The sequence below is a fragment of the Brassica napus genome, chromosome C7, assembly GCF_020379485.1.
Source record: "Brassica napus cultivar Da-Ae chromosome C7, Da-Ae, whole genome shotgun sequence".
NCBI lineage: Eukaryota > Viridiplantae > Streptophyta > Magnoliopsida > Brassicales > Brassicaceae > Brassica > Brassica napus.
In genome coordinates this window covers 54293430-54311136 of record NC_063450.1, presented here as the reverse complement: position 1 = coordinate 54311136, position 17707 = coordinate 54293430, and the positions used below count along the sequence as shown (strand labels likewise).

General features: G+C 38.4%; 4 protein-coding genes across 4 annotated transcripts; 2 read left to right on the top strand and 2 right to left on the bottom strand.

Moving 5' to 3' along the window:
* Positions 1–211: 211 nt before the first annotated feature.
* LOC106409361 (basic leucine zipper 63-like) lies at positions 212–1472 on the bottom strand. The gene has a single exon (XM_013850010.3). The coding sequence runs from the start codon at positions 1213–1215 to the stop codon at positions 451–453; it is 765 nt and encodes a 254-aa protein (XP_013705464.2). The 5' UTR covers positions 1216–1472; the 3' UTR covers positions 212–450.
* A 10396-nt stretch (positions 1473–11868) lies between these two features.
* On the top strand, positions 11869–13428 carry LOC106409702 (putative phytosulfokines 4). Its single transcript, XM_022707235.2, has 2 exons — positions 11869–13001; positions 13100–13428. Exons 1-2 carry the CDS (start codon positions 12870–12872, stop codon positions 13220–13222), a joined length of 255 nt encoding a protein of 84 aa, XP_022562956.1. The 5' UTR covers positions 11869–12869; the 3' UTR covers positions 13223–13428.
* A 120-nt stretch (positions 13429–13548) lies between these two features.
* LOC106408625 (VQ motif-containing protein 29-like) lies at positions 13549–14863 on the bottom strand. The gene is made up of 2 exons (XM_022707236.2): positions 14843–14863; positions 13549–14024 (listed from the first exon to the last, which is right to left on the bottom strand). The coding sequence occupies exons 1-2, from the start codon at positions 14861–14863 to the stop codon at positions 13674–13676; spliced, it is 372 nt and encodes a 123-aa protein (XP_022562957.2). The 3' UTR covers positions 13549–13673.
* LOC106409701 lies at positions 14520–16482 on the top strand. The gene has a single exon (XM_048763451.1). It carries the CDS (start codon positions 15791–15793, stop codon positions 16307–16309), a length of 519 nt encoding a protein of 172 aa, XP_048619408.1. The 5' UTR covers positions 14520–15790; the 3' UTR covers positions 16310–16482.
* The last annotated feature ends 1225 nt before the right edge of the window (positions 16483–17707 follow it).

The window sequence follows — 17707 nt, the reverse complement described above, 5'->3', positions numbered from 1 at the left end:
TTGTTTTCGGCCGACATGATTAATGGATAAACATGGCTCCCACATTGTGATGATAGATATATTTAAATAAATATTTTGATTGCTTATTTTAATTACCCTTTAATTATTCGTGTAACCTGTTAATTACTTTAATGTTTCAACTTATTTAAAAAATAAATAAATTAAACTACTTTCCTGTCATTGCGCACAAAAGCTTCCCACAAAGTACGAATAATATAATATCATTGCATTAATGTGATAACTCTTTTAGTTATTTATCATAACACGACAACGATCACTTCCTACGAGAGTGGAAAAAAAAAAAGATTACAAAAAATAAAACTTTTTCATCTTCTTCTCCTTCTCGAAAACTTTCTTTTCCTCTGCCCTAACCATCGATGTCATTTACATAGAGAGATAGAGAGACAAATAAAGAGATTGATGGTATCGTTCTAATTTTTTTTGTTTTTATTATTTACTTATATATATCATATGATCCATGATCGTAGATGGGTTTTGTTCAATCATGATCATTCTCCGGTTATTGAGTTCCCATTGTTGTTGTTGTTGTTGTTGAAGTTGTCTGATCATCAGGATCCGCCTCATCTCCGACAATCTTAACCGGAGAATGTCTTGTTCCGCCACGAGCTGGATATTGTCTGTATTCACTCGTTGAAGCTGGTATGTAAATAACTGGAGCCGGTTCTTGAGCTCACGGTTTTCCATGTCGAGCTGGTTTACTTGGTTCCTTAAGTTATTAATGTGACTTTGTTTACGCATTCTCGACCGTTTCGCTGATTCCCGGTTCGATTCCATCCTCTTCCTCTTCTTCTCCTCGGTCATCTCCGGTTGAATTAGTGTATTCCGGTTATGATTCTGCTCTCCCGAGTGTAAACTCGCGATGGCTGTCCATTGTTTTGGGTCGTCCGAGTCCGGTTCATCTGGTACGCCGTGGGAACTTTGGGCTTCGTCAAAACCGGGTTTAGTTTTGATGAAACCGGTATATTCTTCATCAGAACCGGGTTTGATGTCATCAAAACCAGAGTTAATTTTGACGAGACCAGAGTCGGATTCAGCAAAACATGGACTGGGAACGGCCGGTTCAAGAGACAGCTGGTTAACGGAAAAGAGATCAGAGCAGTCCCATTCCCAAGGAGTGAACCCGGTTTGGAATCCCTGAAATTGATTAACTAAACCCGGGTCAGACATGGAAAAGGCCGGTACAGTGGACAACATAATTGCTTATTTTTCCTAGTAGAGAGATGAGAGAGATTAGAAGGGGAAAAGGGAAGAATTGCATTGTTGGAGCTTGATATTTATGGACAAATAAACAGGGGTATTTTAGTCACTTTAAAATACGGTATACAACCGTATATTATACTGTATAAGCAGCTTTTGAGTCATGTTGCACTATGGCGGGTTTAAAAACTTGTAGAGCCAACTTTGTAAAAGCAAGAAATATTTTGTGGGGCACCATTACTCGTTTGGGGTCCGTCTAGCAAAAATAAAAATATTTTTCTTGAAATTAAATAACCAAATGTCTGTAATACCTTAGTGATGAAGAAACAATCGACATTTCACACGTTTGGTATATTATTCAGAAGTCAGAACTAATTCAAGAATGACATATTTCTAGAAAGGTTTACCTTTCAGATTAAGATTGAATACTTTGTTTAATTTTCTTTGGAATTAGTTATTTATGAACATATACATTAATTTCAATCCCATATACATTAAAAAAAAAACATTCCCCGAGCATTTCAACCTCATTGATCATAATTCTTTTCTTTTCTCGTATCGCATCAACAAATGTATTGCGAACATATACTTGTTATGATATTTACAGCCACGATGGAGCTCTTTTTGTTGAAGAAAAATAAAATATTCTTGATTTCTTTCTACACGGGATGGACACTGGAGAGGGACTAGAATCATCATTTCAATCTAAAAAGGAAAAATAAGGTAGACAAAGGGTGGAGTAAAATTAATCAAACAGAAAAGAAATAAAGAATCTAAGGAACACTTTCCAATTAACTGAAGCAAACTGGTGCTTTGCACGAGAGATGAGACCAATGCTTTTTGTAAAGAACCCTATATCCTACATTCCAACGAGCAAAAAAGTATATATACTTGCTTGCTACACGGAAACATTGAAATATAAACTAGTAATATGCCGACTCAAAGTATAGTTGAGAGATTTCTTATTTTAGTTGATTAATATGGAGAAACGGAGAAATCTGAAGTTTTAGTGAAGTATTCTGATAAAAATATATTTTTGTTGTTAATATGACAATTACTCAAAAACTATATCAGAAAATACATTTAGTTAGCTCATTTAGGAATATTAGAAAAATATATGTGGAGCAACAGCCACATGCATCTCATATATAATAAAGTAGAGGCCAACAATTACATATACATTGCTTAATTAATTTATTCTACATGAACCTTTTCATGGTCAGCCAGACTCATGTTTGGTTCGATCCCATGTGAAACCAAACTTTAATTCCAATACAAAAGCTTCATATATTAGCTTTTTAATAATTCCAACTTCATTTACTATAATACAGATCAACATTCCATTGTATATATAAATAGTTATGCTATTATGTGAATGTGCTCATCGTAAGTCTTTGGTTCGGTCTCATGTGAAATCAAACTTTAATGTCCAATTGAAAAGCTTCACATATTGGCTTTTTGAAAATATCCCAATTTTTATTTATTACAGTATAAAATTATATCAACATTCCATTGCACATTTGCATACTATTATGTACGGGTTATATAATTACAAACTTCTAAGTTAGAAATCTCCCATCAAAACTGTTAGAGAATTATAAATTTACATTAATACTTCGTTTACATATTTGTAGACATATATATGTACAATCTCTATTTATACTCTCTTGGATTTAATCTTTTTTTTTTGAAGATTACTCTTGAATTTAATCTTAATATCCATGCGAATCATTAAGAATATATACATTTGATTCTTTACCCTTCTGCTAATTAACGAATTTCCCTATGCTTGAGGAAAAGACATTTCAGTTTTGAGGTGTATATAATCTGGATCATGTAGAATTGATGATTTATACATGCAGATTAGTATATGCGACGGTTACGTACGGTTTAGGTCATATTTAGATAAAGATCTTTTATTAAATCTCTAATTAAAGTCGAGGGAAAAAACTTTAATGAAAAGTATGGGACTATCTTTTACATATTTTCTATCAATTGTAATTCAAATAACGCATGTAAAGTTATTAACCACTACAAAACCAAGCCATATTACGATAAAATTTTGTAGATTGGTAAAACTTAAATGTGACGCTAAATCATATTTGGCAATGGATGTTAACAGGCAACACTATCGCCTTTAAATCATCTTTAACAACGTCTGTCGTTTCTAAGAAACTGAGTTGCAAATTTGATGTTTATTAACTGATTAAAACCAAAAAGAGCCACGGACTGTAACTATATATACATATATGCGTTTTAGCAAAAAAAAACGAAAAAAAAATACAAACAAACAATACGATTTAACGATATATTTAATCCCGATGGACTAAATATGTTATAAGTTTTATTTTGGCCTTCCAACGTCAGTTTCATCTCCAGGATACATGTTTTTTATGTGTGTGCGTGTATACATAAGCGTAAATGGATGCAAAGTACGTTATGAATCCACTAATTAATCATGGCTTTTCACCTTTGTAGACATATTTTTTGTTTTCTATATGTTTGTGGTGGTGTATTCGTTGAGATTTATCGCGTGGCGTCATTTGGTGCGTCATTAGAGTTCTTTGTAAGTATAGGTCGACTATATATACGGACCGTGTGTCACGTAGATGTAATATGTCCATGCATGCATATGGTCAAATGTTATTTATAATATTGCTACATGACGTGGTAACTTTAGTCGATTTTTTTTTCTTTACAACAGTAAAGATCGATCGTTTTCTCGGGAAATAACTTTATATAGTGGTGCATATTGCGATTAATTAATGTACTAATGACTACGACAAAAAGGTACTAATGATCATGGCTGAATCATCGGCCGAAGTAGCTAAAATGAAACACCACATGTGACTGTGATGTTCACGTTATTAATGGTGTTGAATTTCATAAGGCCAGGTTGAACCCAAAATAAAATTATAATTAGGGTTTTTTTTTCTTTTTTTTGATCAAACCTTGCATTAATAATCAAACCGAAAAGTTAGTCATCCTCCTCAAGGGAGTTTGACGCAACATACAGAGCGTTTTTCGCTAGGCTATCAGCAGCCATATTACAAGAGCGTGGAACAAATTTAAAAGTAACAGACAATAAAGATAGGCTCAACAAGGATATATCACTGATGATTCTTTGGAGTTCAGTCACAGATGACTTTCCTGAGAGCAGTGCGACTAGACTTTTAGAGTCTGAAAAACAGATCAAGTCTTTAACACCTGCATTGACAGCATCAGAGAGTGCTAAATTTAACGCCAACGCTTCGGCAACCAAGGCCGAAGCTACATACCGGCGAGATGAAGTACCCTGACGAAGGGTGAGACCAGCATGGTCGTAGCAAATCCAGCCAAAACCCCCTGCAGCAGAGCCACTATTCCAAGCTGCATCCACATAATAATGGATGGTATCAGAGCTTGCTTCTTCGAAACCCGAGGGTAGGACAAAGGGTTTATGCGAGGAGTCTTTAGGTGAATCAGATTGTGACCCTGCTGGTAGAGAGGTACTTTGCCATTCTCTTGCTAGCACCAGGGCTCTAGTAACCAATTCTGATTCATTGAAAGACTTATCCTCAAACAAGAGCTTGTTTCTGTTTGTCCAAAGCAGCCATAGTATCCAAGGGTAAAGAGGTATTGATATACCAGATGGGGGGAGATTGACTAGTCTTGTGCACAGCCTGAGGAGTTCGGTGATAGAAGCACAAGTTCTCACTGCAGGTGTAAATAAAGATGGAACCAACTCCCATACCTTCTTAGCGAAAGCACATTGAGTAAAAAGATGAATAGTTGTTTCTTGTTCTCTTGCAGGTACCATCAACCTGAATTCCCCTCTTGAGCAGAGTCGAGCCCACCGCAACTGCATCATTTTTCATTTTCCAGAGGAAGTGCTTGATTTTTGGGGAGCATTTAACGTTCCAGATGCAACTACTCCAGTTGAAGCTTTCATCTATATTTGACTGGTAGACTTTAGAGAGTGCATAGCCGGATTTAGAGCTATAGGTTCCTGTCTTCTCTGGTAGCCACATCAGTTCATCATTTGATCCAAAAGAGCTTGGGATGATTTTCCTAATGGTTTCCTCATAATGAGGCAGGTGAAGTCGTATCTTCTGGATGTCCCAGTCTGCTGTGCTCGGATTGATCAGATCGCTGACCTTTAAGTGCTGCGAGCAGAGGGTGGGGGGGGGGGGCCCATAGGTCGAGCTTGGGAGCTTGTAGAGAGCCAGTCATCATCCCAGACCTTGATGCTATCTCCATTGCCTACTATCCATCCCAAACCCTGTCTGAGCACTTCACGCCCTGCCATGATTCCTCACCACCCGTGGGAGGATGACTTTGCAATAGTGCAGTTAAGGATATCTGCATCCATACAGTATTTGTTCAGCAGGGTTTGTCCGAGAAGGGAGTCAGGATGCTTCAGTAGTCGCCATGTTATTTTAGCAAGGAGAGCATCATTGAACGTCTCTATCTCCTTGAACCCGAGACCACCAGACCTCTTAGGAAGCGTTAGTTTGTCCCATGAAACCCAAGCCATTTTCCTAAGTTCTGGTTTGACATCCCACCAGAACCTTGTTAGTACTGATTGGATCTGTTTACCCAAGGATTTGGGGAGCTTAAAGCAAGTTATAGCGTAGGTGGGCATCGCTGCCAACACTGCTTTCAGTAGCACCATCTTCCCCGCGCCTGACAGGAACCGTGTAGACCAACCATGAGATCGCTGACGGATCATGTCTACAATATTCGCAAAGATATCTCTCTTTTTGCGGCCAAAATGCTCCAGAAGACTGAGATACTTTCCAATTCCTCCTTCTGAAGATATATCCAACGCAGTCTTAACTCTAGTCTTTGCATCAGGATGGGTTTTAGACGAGAATGTGATCACTGACTTTGCTCGGTTTATACATTGGCCCGAGGCTGCCTCATATTTGCTGAGGATAGAGGTGAGGGCCGAGCAGCTACCGGAGTCTGATTTACCGAAGAACATGGTGTCATCGGCAAATAGGAGATGGTTGATTGGCGGGCATGCTCTAGCGACCTTGATACCAGGGAGAGTTCCATCTTGCAAAGCATTATTGCACAGTCCCGAGAGGATCTCTATACAGAGTATAAAGAGGTACGGAGAGAGCGGGTCACCTTGTCGGAGGCCTCGAGACGGGTTGACTCTGCCTTGTAGGCTCCCGTTGATAAGGAAGGAGTAGGAAACTGAGTTCAGACACTCCATGTGCCAGTTAACAACTGTTAGATTAAATCCAAGAGTTTCAAGTACTGCCTTCAGAAATCCCCACTCAATTCTGTCATACGCCTTGCTCATGTCGGTTTTTACCGCCATATAGACTCTTTTTTTTGCTCCAGAGTGGCGCAGATAGTGTAGAATCTCGTGGGTCAGCAACACATTATCAGATATAGCATGTCCCGGTACAAAAGCAGACTGAGAAGGCGATATCAGAAGCTGGAGCATCGGCTGCAGTCTTTTCGTCAAGATCTTGGCGATGATTTTATAGTGAGTGTTACATAAATCTATCGGCCGATAATCAGACACTCTCTTAGCTCCCAGCCCTTTTGGTATCAACCTCACATGAGTTTCATTGTGTCGTGGGTGGAGTGTGCTGTCTTCGAAGAAAGACAAAATATCTCGGTACATATCAGGCCCAATGATATCCCAAAAGGACTGATAAAACCCCGCCGAAAATCCGTCTGGACCCGGGTCTCTATCAGAGTGGATAGCAAATACAGCCGCTCGCACCTCTTCAATACTCGGCATAGCACTCATAGCTTGATTCATCTCGATAGTGACTTTTGTGGTGAGCGCTTCACGGACAGTACTGATGGGATCAGAGCCTCCAGCTTCAAACAACGCCTGATAGAAGAGAGTGAACGTGTTGACTATCTGGTCCTCATCATAAACCGCCTGCCCCAGCTCATTCTCAATGACTGAGAATTTATTACGGGCTCTTCGGCCTCTCGTTACAGCATGAAAGAAACTAGAGTTTCTATCTCCTCCTTTCAACCACTGGATATGGCTCCTCTGTCGCCAGTATAATTCTTCTTCTTTATACGCGTTTTCCAGTGTTTGCTTCAGGCTCTCAATTCTTTCTGGGTTAGGAATAATCTCTGAAAGAGCTTGTTCCAATGCTAGCTGGCTAGAAGTGATGAGATCTTTGGAAGATGCAGCATTCCTTTTCACCCAGTCAATAAGGTCCCTTCTAACCTGATTGATCTTGGTTAGAACTGAAACGCTTCCTGCTCCATTCCACGAACTCTCAATAAGGGCTCGAATTTCAGGTTTTTCACTGAGGCTTCTATCATATCTGAACGAGCCCTTTTTTCGGTTCAGGTGGAGATCAAAGTGCGTGAGTATAGGACGATGGTCCGATCCTTCGTATCTCAGGTATTCACTTCTTCCAGCAGGGAACATTTCCATCCATGCCACATTGGCCATAGCTCTATCAAGGCGGGACTGTATAAAGTGCGTGTATCGCGTGCCTCTCCAAGAGAGGGAGTTCCCCGAAAACTGCAGATCCCAAAGTCCTTGTTGCGAGACAAAGTTTCTAAACGACAGGAATGATCCTTCCCATCTTGGCGGTCCTCCAACCTTCTCAGAGTTGTCAAGTAGATCATTGAAGTCCCCGGTGAGTAGCCAAGCTTGGTCTCTTTGTGCTCCTAATTCCGTTAGGGTCTGCCAAAAGGCAGGTCTATTCTCTCGTTATGGAGCACCATAGATATAGGAGACAAAGAAACTTTTATTGTTGAAAGTAACTCTAGTGTCTATTACATTGGCGGAAGCAAATAGAACTTCTAGAGTTACATTATCTTTCCAAGATAGGGCTAAGCCTCCACTAAGTCCAATCGGAGGAACTGTGTAGTGGTTAGTAAACTCAGTGCCACGATACATCTTGAAGACGTCTTCATCCTTCCTCTTAGTTTCCATAAGGAACATTATATCCGGAGAATTTTTGGATCAAAATTCCCGGAGTCGACGAACTGTCAGGTCGCTCCCTATACCTTGATAGTTCCAGCACATATTCACTAAGGAAGAGGTTTTGGAGCGGCTGGGATGAGCGTTGTTCTTGGTTGGGTTCCTCTTGTAGACCCTCTCGTAGCTCCGCTGCTCTATCCCGTCGCTGGCACAGTTCTTCTGCGAGGGGAGTTTTGAACTTTTGTGACTCTTCTTTTCTTCACACTCACCCCTTGGTTTGGGCTCAGAGACCCTTTCATTTTGGATTGAGAGAGGGTTATCTGTTTCCTTTTCCCAGCCGAGTTGGGTTGTGAAGCTACCTCCTTGCCAGACCTGCGATTTAGCTGTAGTTGGGAAGTATTTTCTGGATCATTGTCTGCTATCGGGCCAAGTCGCAGAGACACGTGCAGACGATCCTCGCTAAGAGTGCGTATAGGAGACCTATTCAGGAAAGAGTTTCTAGCCTCCCCACTAGGTGTGCTAGGTTTCCTTGAGCTTGAAGGAAGCCCACCAGACGAGAGCAGGGGGGAATTATCTTCTAGAACTTGAATGGGGACCTCCTGTAGTCTACCAAATTCCGAGTTTGCGACTCCGTCTTGGAGTAGTGGAATCCTAGGGGAGGGCAGGGAGAGTCTATCGTGTGCTGATCTTCTCTCAGAGGATCGAGCGCTTCCATTTCCAGAGTTTTGATTTTCCCTGTTAGTTATCGCTCTCTGCAGGGAATCTTCTTCTCTTTGGGGTCTCGGAGAGGGGGTGTGAGAAACCTGCGACATACCCTGAGAAGCAGAGTTTCCTTTGCGAGAGCCTTCAGCCACTGGTCTCCATGTTTGGCGTGGAGTCGACGTAACATTGTTTGATACAGACCCTCGATGGACCTCAGAAGAGTCTCTGCGAAAACATAGGTGTTCGCGAGCAGGAGTCCTAGAGATAGAAGGCCCCTTTGGATCTATACGTGATGATCCTTCTCTAGATGAGAGTTCCTTTCGAGCTCCATAGTTAACACGAAATTCTTTTTCTCTGTTCCAGTCAAAGGCGCTAGGTTCTGAAACTCTATTCCACCTTTGAGGTCTAGTTTCTTTGTGGGAGGGGAGAGAAGGGATCGTTCTGCTGTTCTTCATGGTTTGGGTTCTAGCCCTGTGAGCCTCCAACCTCTCCAGGGTACGAGATTGATTGATCCCTAGAGATGGGTATCTTGAGTTTCCAGCGTTGTTACGAGCTTGCTGAGATGGGCAGTCATCAGCCTCATGAGACAGAGAGTAGCAAGCAAAGCAGTGTCTTTCCAGCTTTTCATATTCGAGATCAACCTGCTTGATCTCTCCTGATGGTAGGCTTATATCCATCTTCATCTCCAGCGGCTTCAACCCGTTAATCTGTACCCTTACTCTTCCGCGATCTACATCAAAATTCTCCACAGGTTTCAGTTCCTCGCCAATAGTGTTAAGAGCTATATCAGTCCAGTAATGGAGAGGGATCCCATGGACTCTGATCCAGAAAGAGATCAGGGCTGGGAAGTAGTCCGATACAATAGGCTCCCATCTTTGTAGAATTATCATCCAACGTTTGAAGTGGAATGGAGCTTTAGATAGGATAGTTTGCATATCATGCTCCGATTCAAACTTGAACTGGAACAAATTAGGCCCTAGGTCTCTTCCAGTTATTGTTCCTACCACCTTCCAGTGTTGGGGAAAGAAATCCACAAGAGCTCTTGTGTTCTGCACTGCAGGATTTGTAACTCGTCCAATGAGAGTGAATTTATTCTCCTCGATGAGGGAAGAGCTGTTGACCTCCGGAATATTTACTGGTGGTCGTCAGTTCTGTCTTGGAGGGTCCGGTTTCCATTTACCCTTCTCCGCTCTAGATAGGCGGTGAGACATGGCAATGCTAAGAGAACTCCACTCCAAAGAACAGAGAAAGAAAAACACAACCGTACGGAATACGGTACGGAAACCCTAATGGTGAAAGTAGATCCTCAGTGGCGAGGCAAGTAGACTGTACCAGGACAGTAGAGGGAAACTCAAGAAAAGAGATTAGACTGAAAACCCGCCGGGAAATTCAGCTGAGGTTCCATAAACAGAGAGGAACAAAGGTTCCATCTTTGAGCTTCCATCCATAGTAGGGAGACTGAGATGAGTCTCAGGGGATGGATTAGAGCACCCCCAACTAACGGATCTGTAGCAAGATTGTCACCGGCGAGAAATTAACGGCGGAATCAGCTTCAGCAACGGAGGAGGAGCAGTGTTGGGAGCAATTTAATATGTTTCGTTAATGCCATCAGTTTCGTTTATAATTAGTTAATTAGAGTTTTTATATTGGTAATTTTGGCCTAAAATTAAAACCAAACGTTGAAACGAAACGTTGACTATACATTTCGTAACACGTCAACATTTTTGATACTCATTATCATGTGTATTAATTTTGTTTCGGTACGTCCAGCCACAATCTTCTCCGCTCCACTCAAGTGACCAAGCCAATACTCCATGGCAAAAATATTCATTCGTCCCACGATCGACTTCCATATGTGTTAATATAAAGAAGAAATTTTTACCCTAGGAAACACGTTCTAAGTTGTCAATTACACTAAGAGACACGTTGAACATACAAGACACATTACCCTAACAAAATTACCAACATAACCTCTAACTAAAGTACATCTCATTTCGTTACACTATCTATCTAGATAAATAAGATAAATTTAAAATCAAAATATAACATCACTTTATCTCTTTGGCGTCGGTTCCTTTTTCAAACAAAATCCATAATCTGAGAAAACTATGAAACGACGAAACCCTACCTCCTTTCTCCCGTGCGACAAATTTGTAATCTGAGAAAGATACTTTCGCTGCCGCTCTAAATCTTCTTGATTCGTCTCTCTCGACATCGTATTACCGTGTTCCACCTCTCGATTTCAGTATTTGGATCGTTCCTTGGCCCCGACCATCGCCGCGTAGTCTTCAACGCTCTTGCCGATTAGTTCTCGATCTCGATCTCTGTTCTTCTCTGCCTCCTTTGATTCACAGACAAACTCCACATGGAAAGTTAGACCCCGCTTCTTAGAACAACTAGTTGACTCTGTTTTCTCGGCCAAACCCTATGAAAGTGACGGTGGCTCTCTTGGTCAATGTGTGCGTGGGTATTTTTGATGTGGCCGGAAGAATTGTGGATGAGGATCTCGTAGTTAGTGGTTGTGTTGATGTTGTTGATGTTGTTGATGTGACCGGAAGATTTGTGGATGGAGCTCTCGGTGGTGGATACGAAAGTGGTAATAGAGGGAGATGAGATACTGGAGGTGATGATTAATGGAGGTGATGGTAGCTCTCTTGGTCAATGTGTGTCGATATTGTTGATGTGGTCGGAAGAGTTGTGGACGGGGTTCTCGTAGTCAGTGGTTGTGTTGATGTTGTTGATGTGACCAGAAGAGTTGTGGATGGAGCTCTCGGTGGTGGATACGAAAGTGGTAATAGAGGGAGAGGAGATACTGGAGGTGGTAATTAATGGAGGTGGTAATTAATGGAGGTGATGGTAGCTCTCTTAGTCAATGTGTGTGTGGATATTGTTGATGTGGTCGGAAGAATTGTGGACGGGTTTCTCATGGTCAGTGGTTGTGGTGATGTTGTTGATGTCGTGACGTGTGGATGTGATCAGTGTGGACGGCAGTTGTGTGGATGTGGTGGCTGTGGTGGCTGTGGACATGAGAGGTGTGGGGGGGGGGGAGGGTCGCAAAGGTCAGATAAGAGGTGGTCAGATGAGATATGGATAACAATGAAGATCCCATTCCATGTTCTGGGTATTTACGAGATTTGTATAAAATGAAAGTTTCTGCATTTTGTAACCGTTTGTATTTATTTTCGTATTAAACAATAAGATTTTGTTCAGATACATTTTTGTTTAGAAACCAAAAGAAAAATCTATCAGTGGAAGGGTTAAAGCCGTGTGGTTCACATGACATCACACTACTCTCACAAACAAAAACTATACGTTAAAGAACAACATTTATTAGAGCCAAAACTATACGCCTCTTCTGAGCCATTAGATCTTATTTCACCAAAAAAATCAACGGCCCAAACAAGAGACTCTAAAACCCATATACCTACTTTTACTTTTCCATCTGCTGCATTTATTCCAACCAGAGTATTATCTGGTTTGGTTCCTTAAAGGGAATATTTTTTTTTTCAAACTCGCGCAGAGGGCCTTAATATCCAACGAAAAGATAGCTATCCCAATATTGTGCTCCATCTATACAATGTGTCTTCAGGCGTTAACAAAAGAGAGAAAGTGTCCCTCGGTGTAAACGTCTATATAAAGAATACAAGGTAAGTTACTTTTGAAGAAAAATAGATGTAAATGTTGTTGAATTTTTTTTAAATACACAGCTAAATTGTTTTGGTCTGATGGTTAATTATAGAAAGTTATTAGCGTACTCTAGATTTAATCAAATTCAACAAACTAAAAACTTAAAAATATGTTAAAAAATATATATTTTCTTCTTTTTCTCTTCCCAGGACGAGTGAATTGAGATATATGTGTTTATTTACTATTTTTGTGTTTATTTACTATTTTTGTGTGTGTGGAAAAGATAAGAACACTGACAAAATAAAAGATAAGAACAAAACCGTCTAAAATAAAGACTACATTAAGAATATAGTTAACCAAGAATGACTCTATATAAAGATTGTTCGGTGATTATTGGTGTCAATATCCAAAAATTAATCACAAAATGGATAATCTCTCTACTTTGCTCATGGTAGCTCTCGTCCTTTGTTGCACCACCACGCTAACGTGCACCGCCCGCCCTGAACCGGCCGATTTCCCCTCCTTTACAATCTCTTCGGCCGACATACTTAGTCTGGTTAGTCATATATACTACATACCCGGTTATTATGTAGATTTTATACGTAATTGGTATAATTTCATTTCTTGATTCATATATGTTTAATTACATTTTAGGAAATGATGGATTCAAAATTATATGAAGCGGCGGGAGAGAGTTGCGAGAAAGACGACGACGAAGATTGCTTGACGAGAAGAACATTGACGGCTCATCTTGATTATATCTATAGACATGAATAACCCTTAGGTTAATTATTTGTCGTTAACTTCAAATTACTTCCACAAGTTATATATGTGTATATAGAATCACTGATTAATTCTTTTAATGGAAGTGTCAAAATACCAGATGTATATATATATATAACTATATATAGTATAGAATCGAGTTTAAAATATGTTTTAAATTAGAAATGTCAAATTATTATTAATTTGGTTACAAAAAAAAGTTTAACCAATCAAAGCTATAGACTAACCGATTTAATATGACCATGATTGAAAAAAAATCCGTAAAGTTCTGCAGAATATGTTCATTCTACTATTCCACAAGTTACCATTAAAAAGTTAATAAACATTATTTTCTTATATTTCTTTCTGGTTTTGTTAAATAGCTAATACATAATAGGTATGTCGAGAATTACAATCAAAGGAAGTACCTGCAAGAGTAAATAAAATGTTATGTCCTATATAAAAGCTACCATCTGGAGAGATTTGCAGGAGTTTGAAGTGATAAATCTCCCCATGATGAGGATGATAAATCAAATGCTAATGATGAAGAACTCTCATTTGCCAAATCATCCAAACTCTTGAAGGGTTTAACCACATCATCGTGCTCAGGTGCACCAGTTAGCCTCTGAACCAACTCTTTGAAGTTTACTGGCTCGACTCGGTAAACCTGGGGATGCATGGACTTCAAAGGCGATGATACAGGCCTCTTCATTGCCTTTGAAGGTTGCTTCCTGGTCGAATGGAGTGACATTAGGTAATTTCTTGTTGTCAGCGTATTAGTTTCTTGGGCACTAAGGTAACTCTGAGACATGAACGCCTGAGATTACAGATTTTTGAAAGTTTTTAGGATAAGCAAATATTTCTGGAGGTGAAGTTTGAATGTGTAGGATCTCACATATATATTATGAATTTATGATTCATGTGCAACATTTTCAAGGCCGGTCAAGCCTTTGGTTTTTGACTCTTCTAATGGTTTGACTTTTGAGAACATGTTTTTTTTTTGTGAGTTTCCTTTATTTACAAATTATGCTCATGAGTGAATATGATGGAAATTTTCAACGAGTGTGTTCTCAATATTTTACTGATTTGAGTTTTATAATGTGTTTGACTGGGAATATTATGGAACACCTTGAACAATTAATTTGGTCCAACAGAATAAAGAACGCCGTCCACGTGAGATTTTGTTATTGTAATGATGAGAAGATTATTACGTATCAAAAAAAAAAAACGTATATCAATAGCCTTCGGATTTGAATTTGGAAAGAAGTGTACTTATTATATAGATAAAAATCCTTTTTTTGTTTGGTAAAAAATTACGATGGACTAAACTTATTTGTCTGGCATAAGTATCAATATAATGATTATCAAAGATTTTCTTCTATTTTCTCAATCTTAAAGCACAGGGAAAAACATTAGGCATATAAATCATTAATCTATATAGAATGCAGGATTCACTAATCATTAAAAATACTTTTTTGCTATGGGGCGGATAGAAAATCTAGAAATAATTTGATTTCTTGAACAAAGGTTAAACGTTACACAGCAAGGGTTAAACTTGCATGTGGATGTTTATGAATGGATTACGACTACTTTGAAAGACAAGTTACCATACGAATTTGCTACCGCATAACTCACTTTAAACACCACTTGTTTCATCTTACTCTTGATCTCGACCAAATATAGGATGGTTCAAATGCAACTATGCTATCTCTGATTCAGCATCACGAGGAGTTGTCGCAGATGAATGTTAAGGGATCATCAAAGAGCTTCAAATTATTAGGGTTCAGGTACTTCAGGACTATATCAAGCGTTGAAGTAGAAGGTATAATAGTTGTATGGCTTTACGAAACATCAAGAGGGTTGCAATTAAGTTTGTTTGAAAGGAGATATGAAGATGTCTCAATACTAAACATGATTAAAAACAAGCTTGGATTGCTAAACTATTATCGATCTAGCTTTCATCATGTCAAAAGGAATTTCAACGTGACAAGCTCATGTACTAGTTAGAAAGGGACCACCCAATAACTTTGTTTGGTCAATGCAGACTTTGCATTCAGACTACATTACTTCAAGCTTAATATAATCCTGATCTCGTTGGAAACGATGAAATTGTTATATATGATAAATTTGCTTTGTTCAAATACGTTAATTTGTCTCTAAGTATTAGTTAGCTGTGATATTCAATTATTTTCATGGGATAAGTCCACATCTTCTATTTTCATATTTTGAAGTCAACTGTTGAGTTTACATTTTTTTTTTCTCTTGCACATAATATAAAAATACTAGAATGGGTCTAATAATTTGGGGGTTACAATTAAACAGGCGCCCCAATTGAGAGTAAGATAACATTTATTTTGCTGTCATAATCAAATTTTAGCTTTTTTAGCATAGATTCCATCAAACTCTCAACATCTCATGTTATATATATAAATTTAATTAATGAAAAACTCGCGTTATACTTATTAAATAGTATGATGCATCTCCGTACGCAAGTGCCATCAACCATATTTTAAGTTTGATATAAATTGTTAAATTTTCCAAAAAAAAAATCTTTGTAAATACTAAGCTAGCTTCTCTTGATCTATGTTTAAATACAGCTTTCTTTTTGTGGTTTCGGAAAGGAGGAACTTTGGAATCTCTTGTAAGAAAAATATGAGCACGAAAAAAGAGAGCAGACTACGCAAGTACATGAAGGTTCCCATAAAGATGGTGGTGAAAGCTAGAGACTTGTACATACAAAGCATGAACCAATTATCTTCCCATGACCTTGGCGGCGCCATGTCTTTGGGAATACCAGTCTGCTCCGTAAGCTCTCTCTCACGAAGTCTCAGCGCAAGCCACTCCCAAAATTCCGCGAGGTCTATAGAGGATCGTGTAGCTGAACTTGTAAGATCCGCATCAGCTAGGAGTACGACCGCTGATACGCGCCATGGACCGTCCACGAAATTGAGGAAGGCTAAGAGTGTGAGAAGTTGTGATGATTATCATAGGTTTGAGAGAATTGATGAGACAAGTCCTTTGATTAATTTCGGGCGTAATCACAAGATGACTCAAAGGAGTAAGAGTTACAGTGTTGCCAAGTATACTTATGCTCTCCAGTAACTATTGTATGTAATATTCCGTATCTTGTTTGATCCAATGATTGAGTGGTTTACGTAATTAAGAGTGAAACCAATGCGTGTATTGCTTTGCCATATTGTTGTAAAAGTGAAAATAAAAACGTTAACGTAGTGTCGTTTGTATAATATTTTCAATATTCCATTTTCTTCCATATATAATGAAGTTAGTCTTCTCTTCTATATCCCCTATATATTAATCATGGAGCATTATAACATATTTTTGTAGCCACGTGTCGTCATGAAAATGATTCTTAAAATTGTTAGAAAAACAAGTTGGTCCATATAAACATATACTATGATTTTTATTAAACTAACTATCAAATTAATTAGTAGTGTACAAAAGAATATTTTTTCTTTCCTTAAATAAAAGCTATAGAATTACATAATATGGTTAACACCGGTGATCCTTAAACCCGAACATGGTATCAGAACTCAGATCCTAAAATATCCTAAACCCCTAATTAATAAAAACCCTATCCGACCGGGTATAAAAGGTCGTACTTAACCCTTCCCGACCGGGTATAAATGTAGTAATTAACTCGCTCGACCGAGTATAACTGTCTTACAGTTTCGAGATTTTTGGCCGATAAGAGTCATCATCTCGAGGAGGAGTATTAGAGATATTATATCTCACATCGGGAATTCTAAGGGACCTTAAGTAATATATAAAGGGTTAGAGTCAATCCACTAATTACCAATTGGTTTTAAGTTGGAAACCCGATATACAAGTTATGTTTATCTCTAAGTAGTATCATTATCTCTATAATATATATGACAATTAATGATTGTGAATAATACATATTTGATAACAATTTTTCTAACCTATCTTTTTAAAAAAAAAAAAAAATTTTAAAAATTATACTATTAAAAGAAATTAAACAATTACATTAAATATATAATAAAAAAATTTAGATTTTTTTCTTATATGTTATATTTTGAATTTTTAAAAACGACTATAAATTACTAAAAATGGTAAAAGTCTCACATTGAAAATTTTGTGATCAATGGTTTAACTTTTTTTTTGTTTAAGCAAGATACAAATGATGATCATAAATCGTAGGGGTGGGCGTTCGGATACACGTTCGGGTTCGTATCGGGTATTTCACTATAAAGGTATAAAACCCGTTCGGATATTTCTACACTTCGAGTCGGGTTCATGTATTTTATGTTCGGGTTCTAATATTTTGGGCCGCGTTCGTATATTTAAGTTTTGAAGAAAAAATAAATCAAATGATTCATTGTTTAAGTTTTTGTATTTAAAATATATTTTAACTGGTTTTCTAATTTTTAAAAAAATTAAACTATTAATTGGTTTAGAGATAAAACTTTAAAAATAGAAAGACGCTAATTTAGTTGTTGTTTTGAAAATTTAGATGCAACT

What these genes read in the sequence shown, in the direction of transcription:
- LOC106409701 (XM_048763451.1), top strand. Translation starts at nt 15,791, where the DNA reads ATGTTTAAATACAGCTTTCTTTTTGTGGTTTCGGAAAGGAGGAACTTT.
- LOC106408625 (XM_022707236.2), bottom strand. Translation starts at nt 14,863, where the DNA reads ATGAAACAAGTGGTGTTTAAA. An exon ending in TGAAACAAGTGGTGTTTAAA is followed by an intron (nt 14,025 to 14,842) that starts GTGAGTTATGCG and finishes CTGTAATCTCAG; the next exon opens with GCGTTCATGTCTCAGAGTTA.
- LOC106409361 (XM_013850010.3), bottom strand. Translation starts at nt 1,215, where the DNA reads ATGTTGTCCACTGTACCGGCCTTTTCCATGTCTGACCCGGGTTTAGTT.
- LOC106409702 (XM_022707235.2), top strand. Translation starts at nt 12,870, where the DNA reads ATGGATAATCTCTCTACTTTGCTCATGGTAGCTCTCGTCCTTTGTTGC. An exon ending in CGGCCGACATACTTAGTCTG is followed by an intron (nt 13,002 to 13,099) that starts GTTAGTCATATA and finishes ATTACATTTTAG; the next exon opens with GAAATGATGGATTCAAAATT.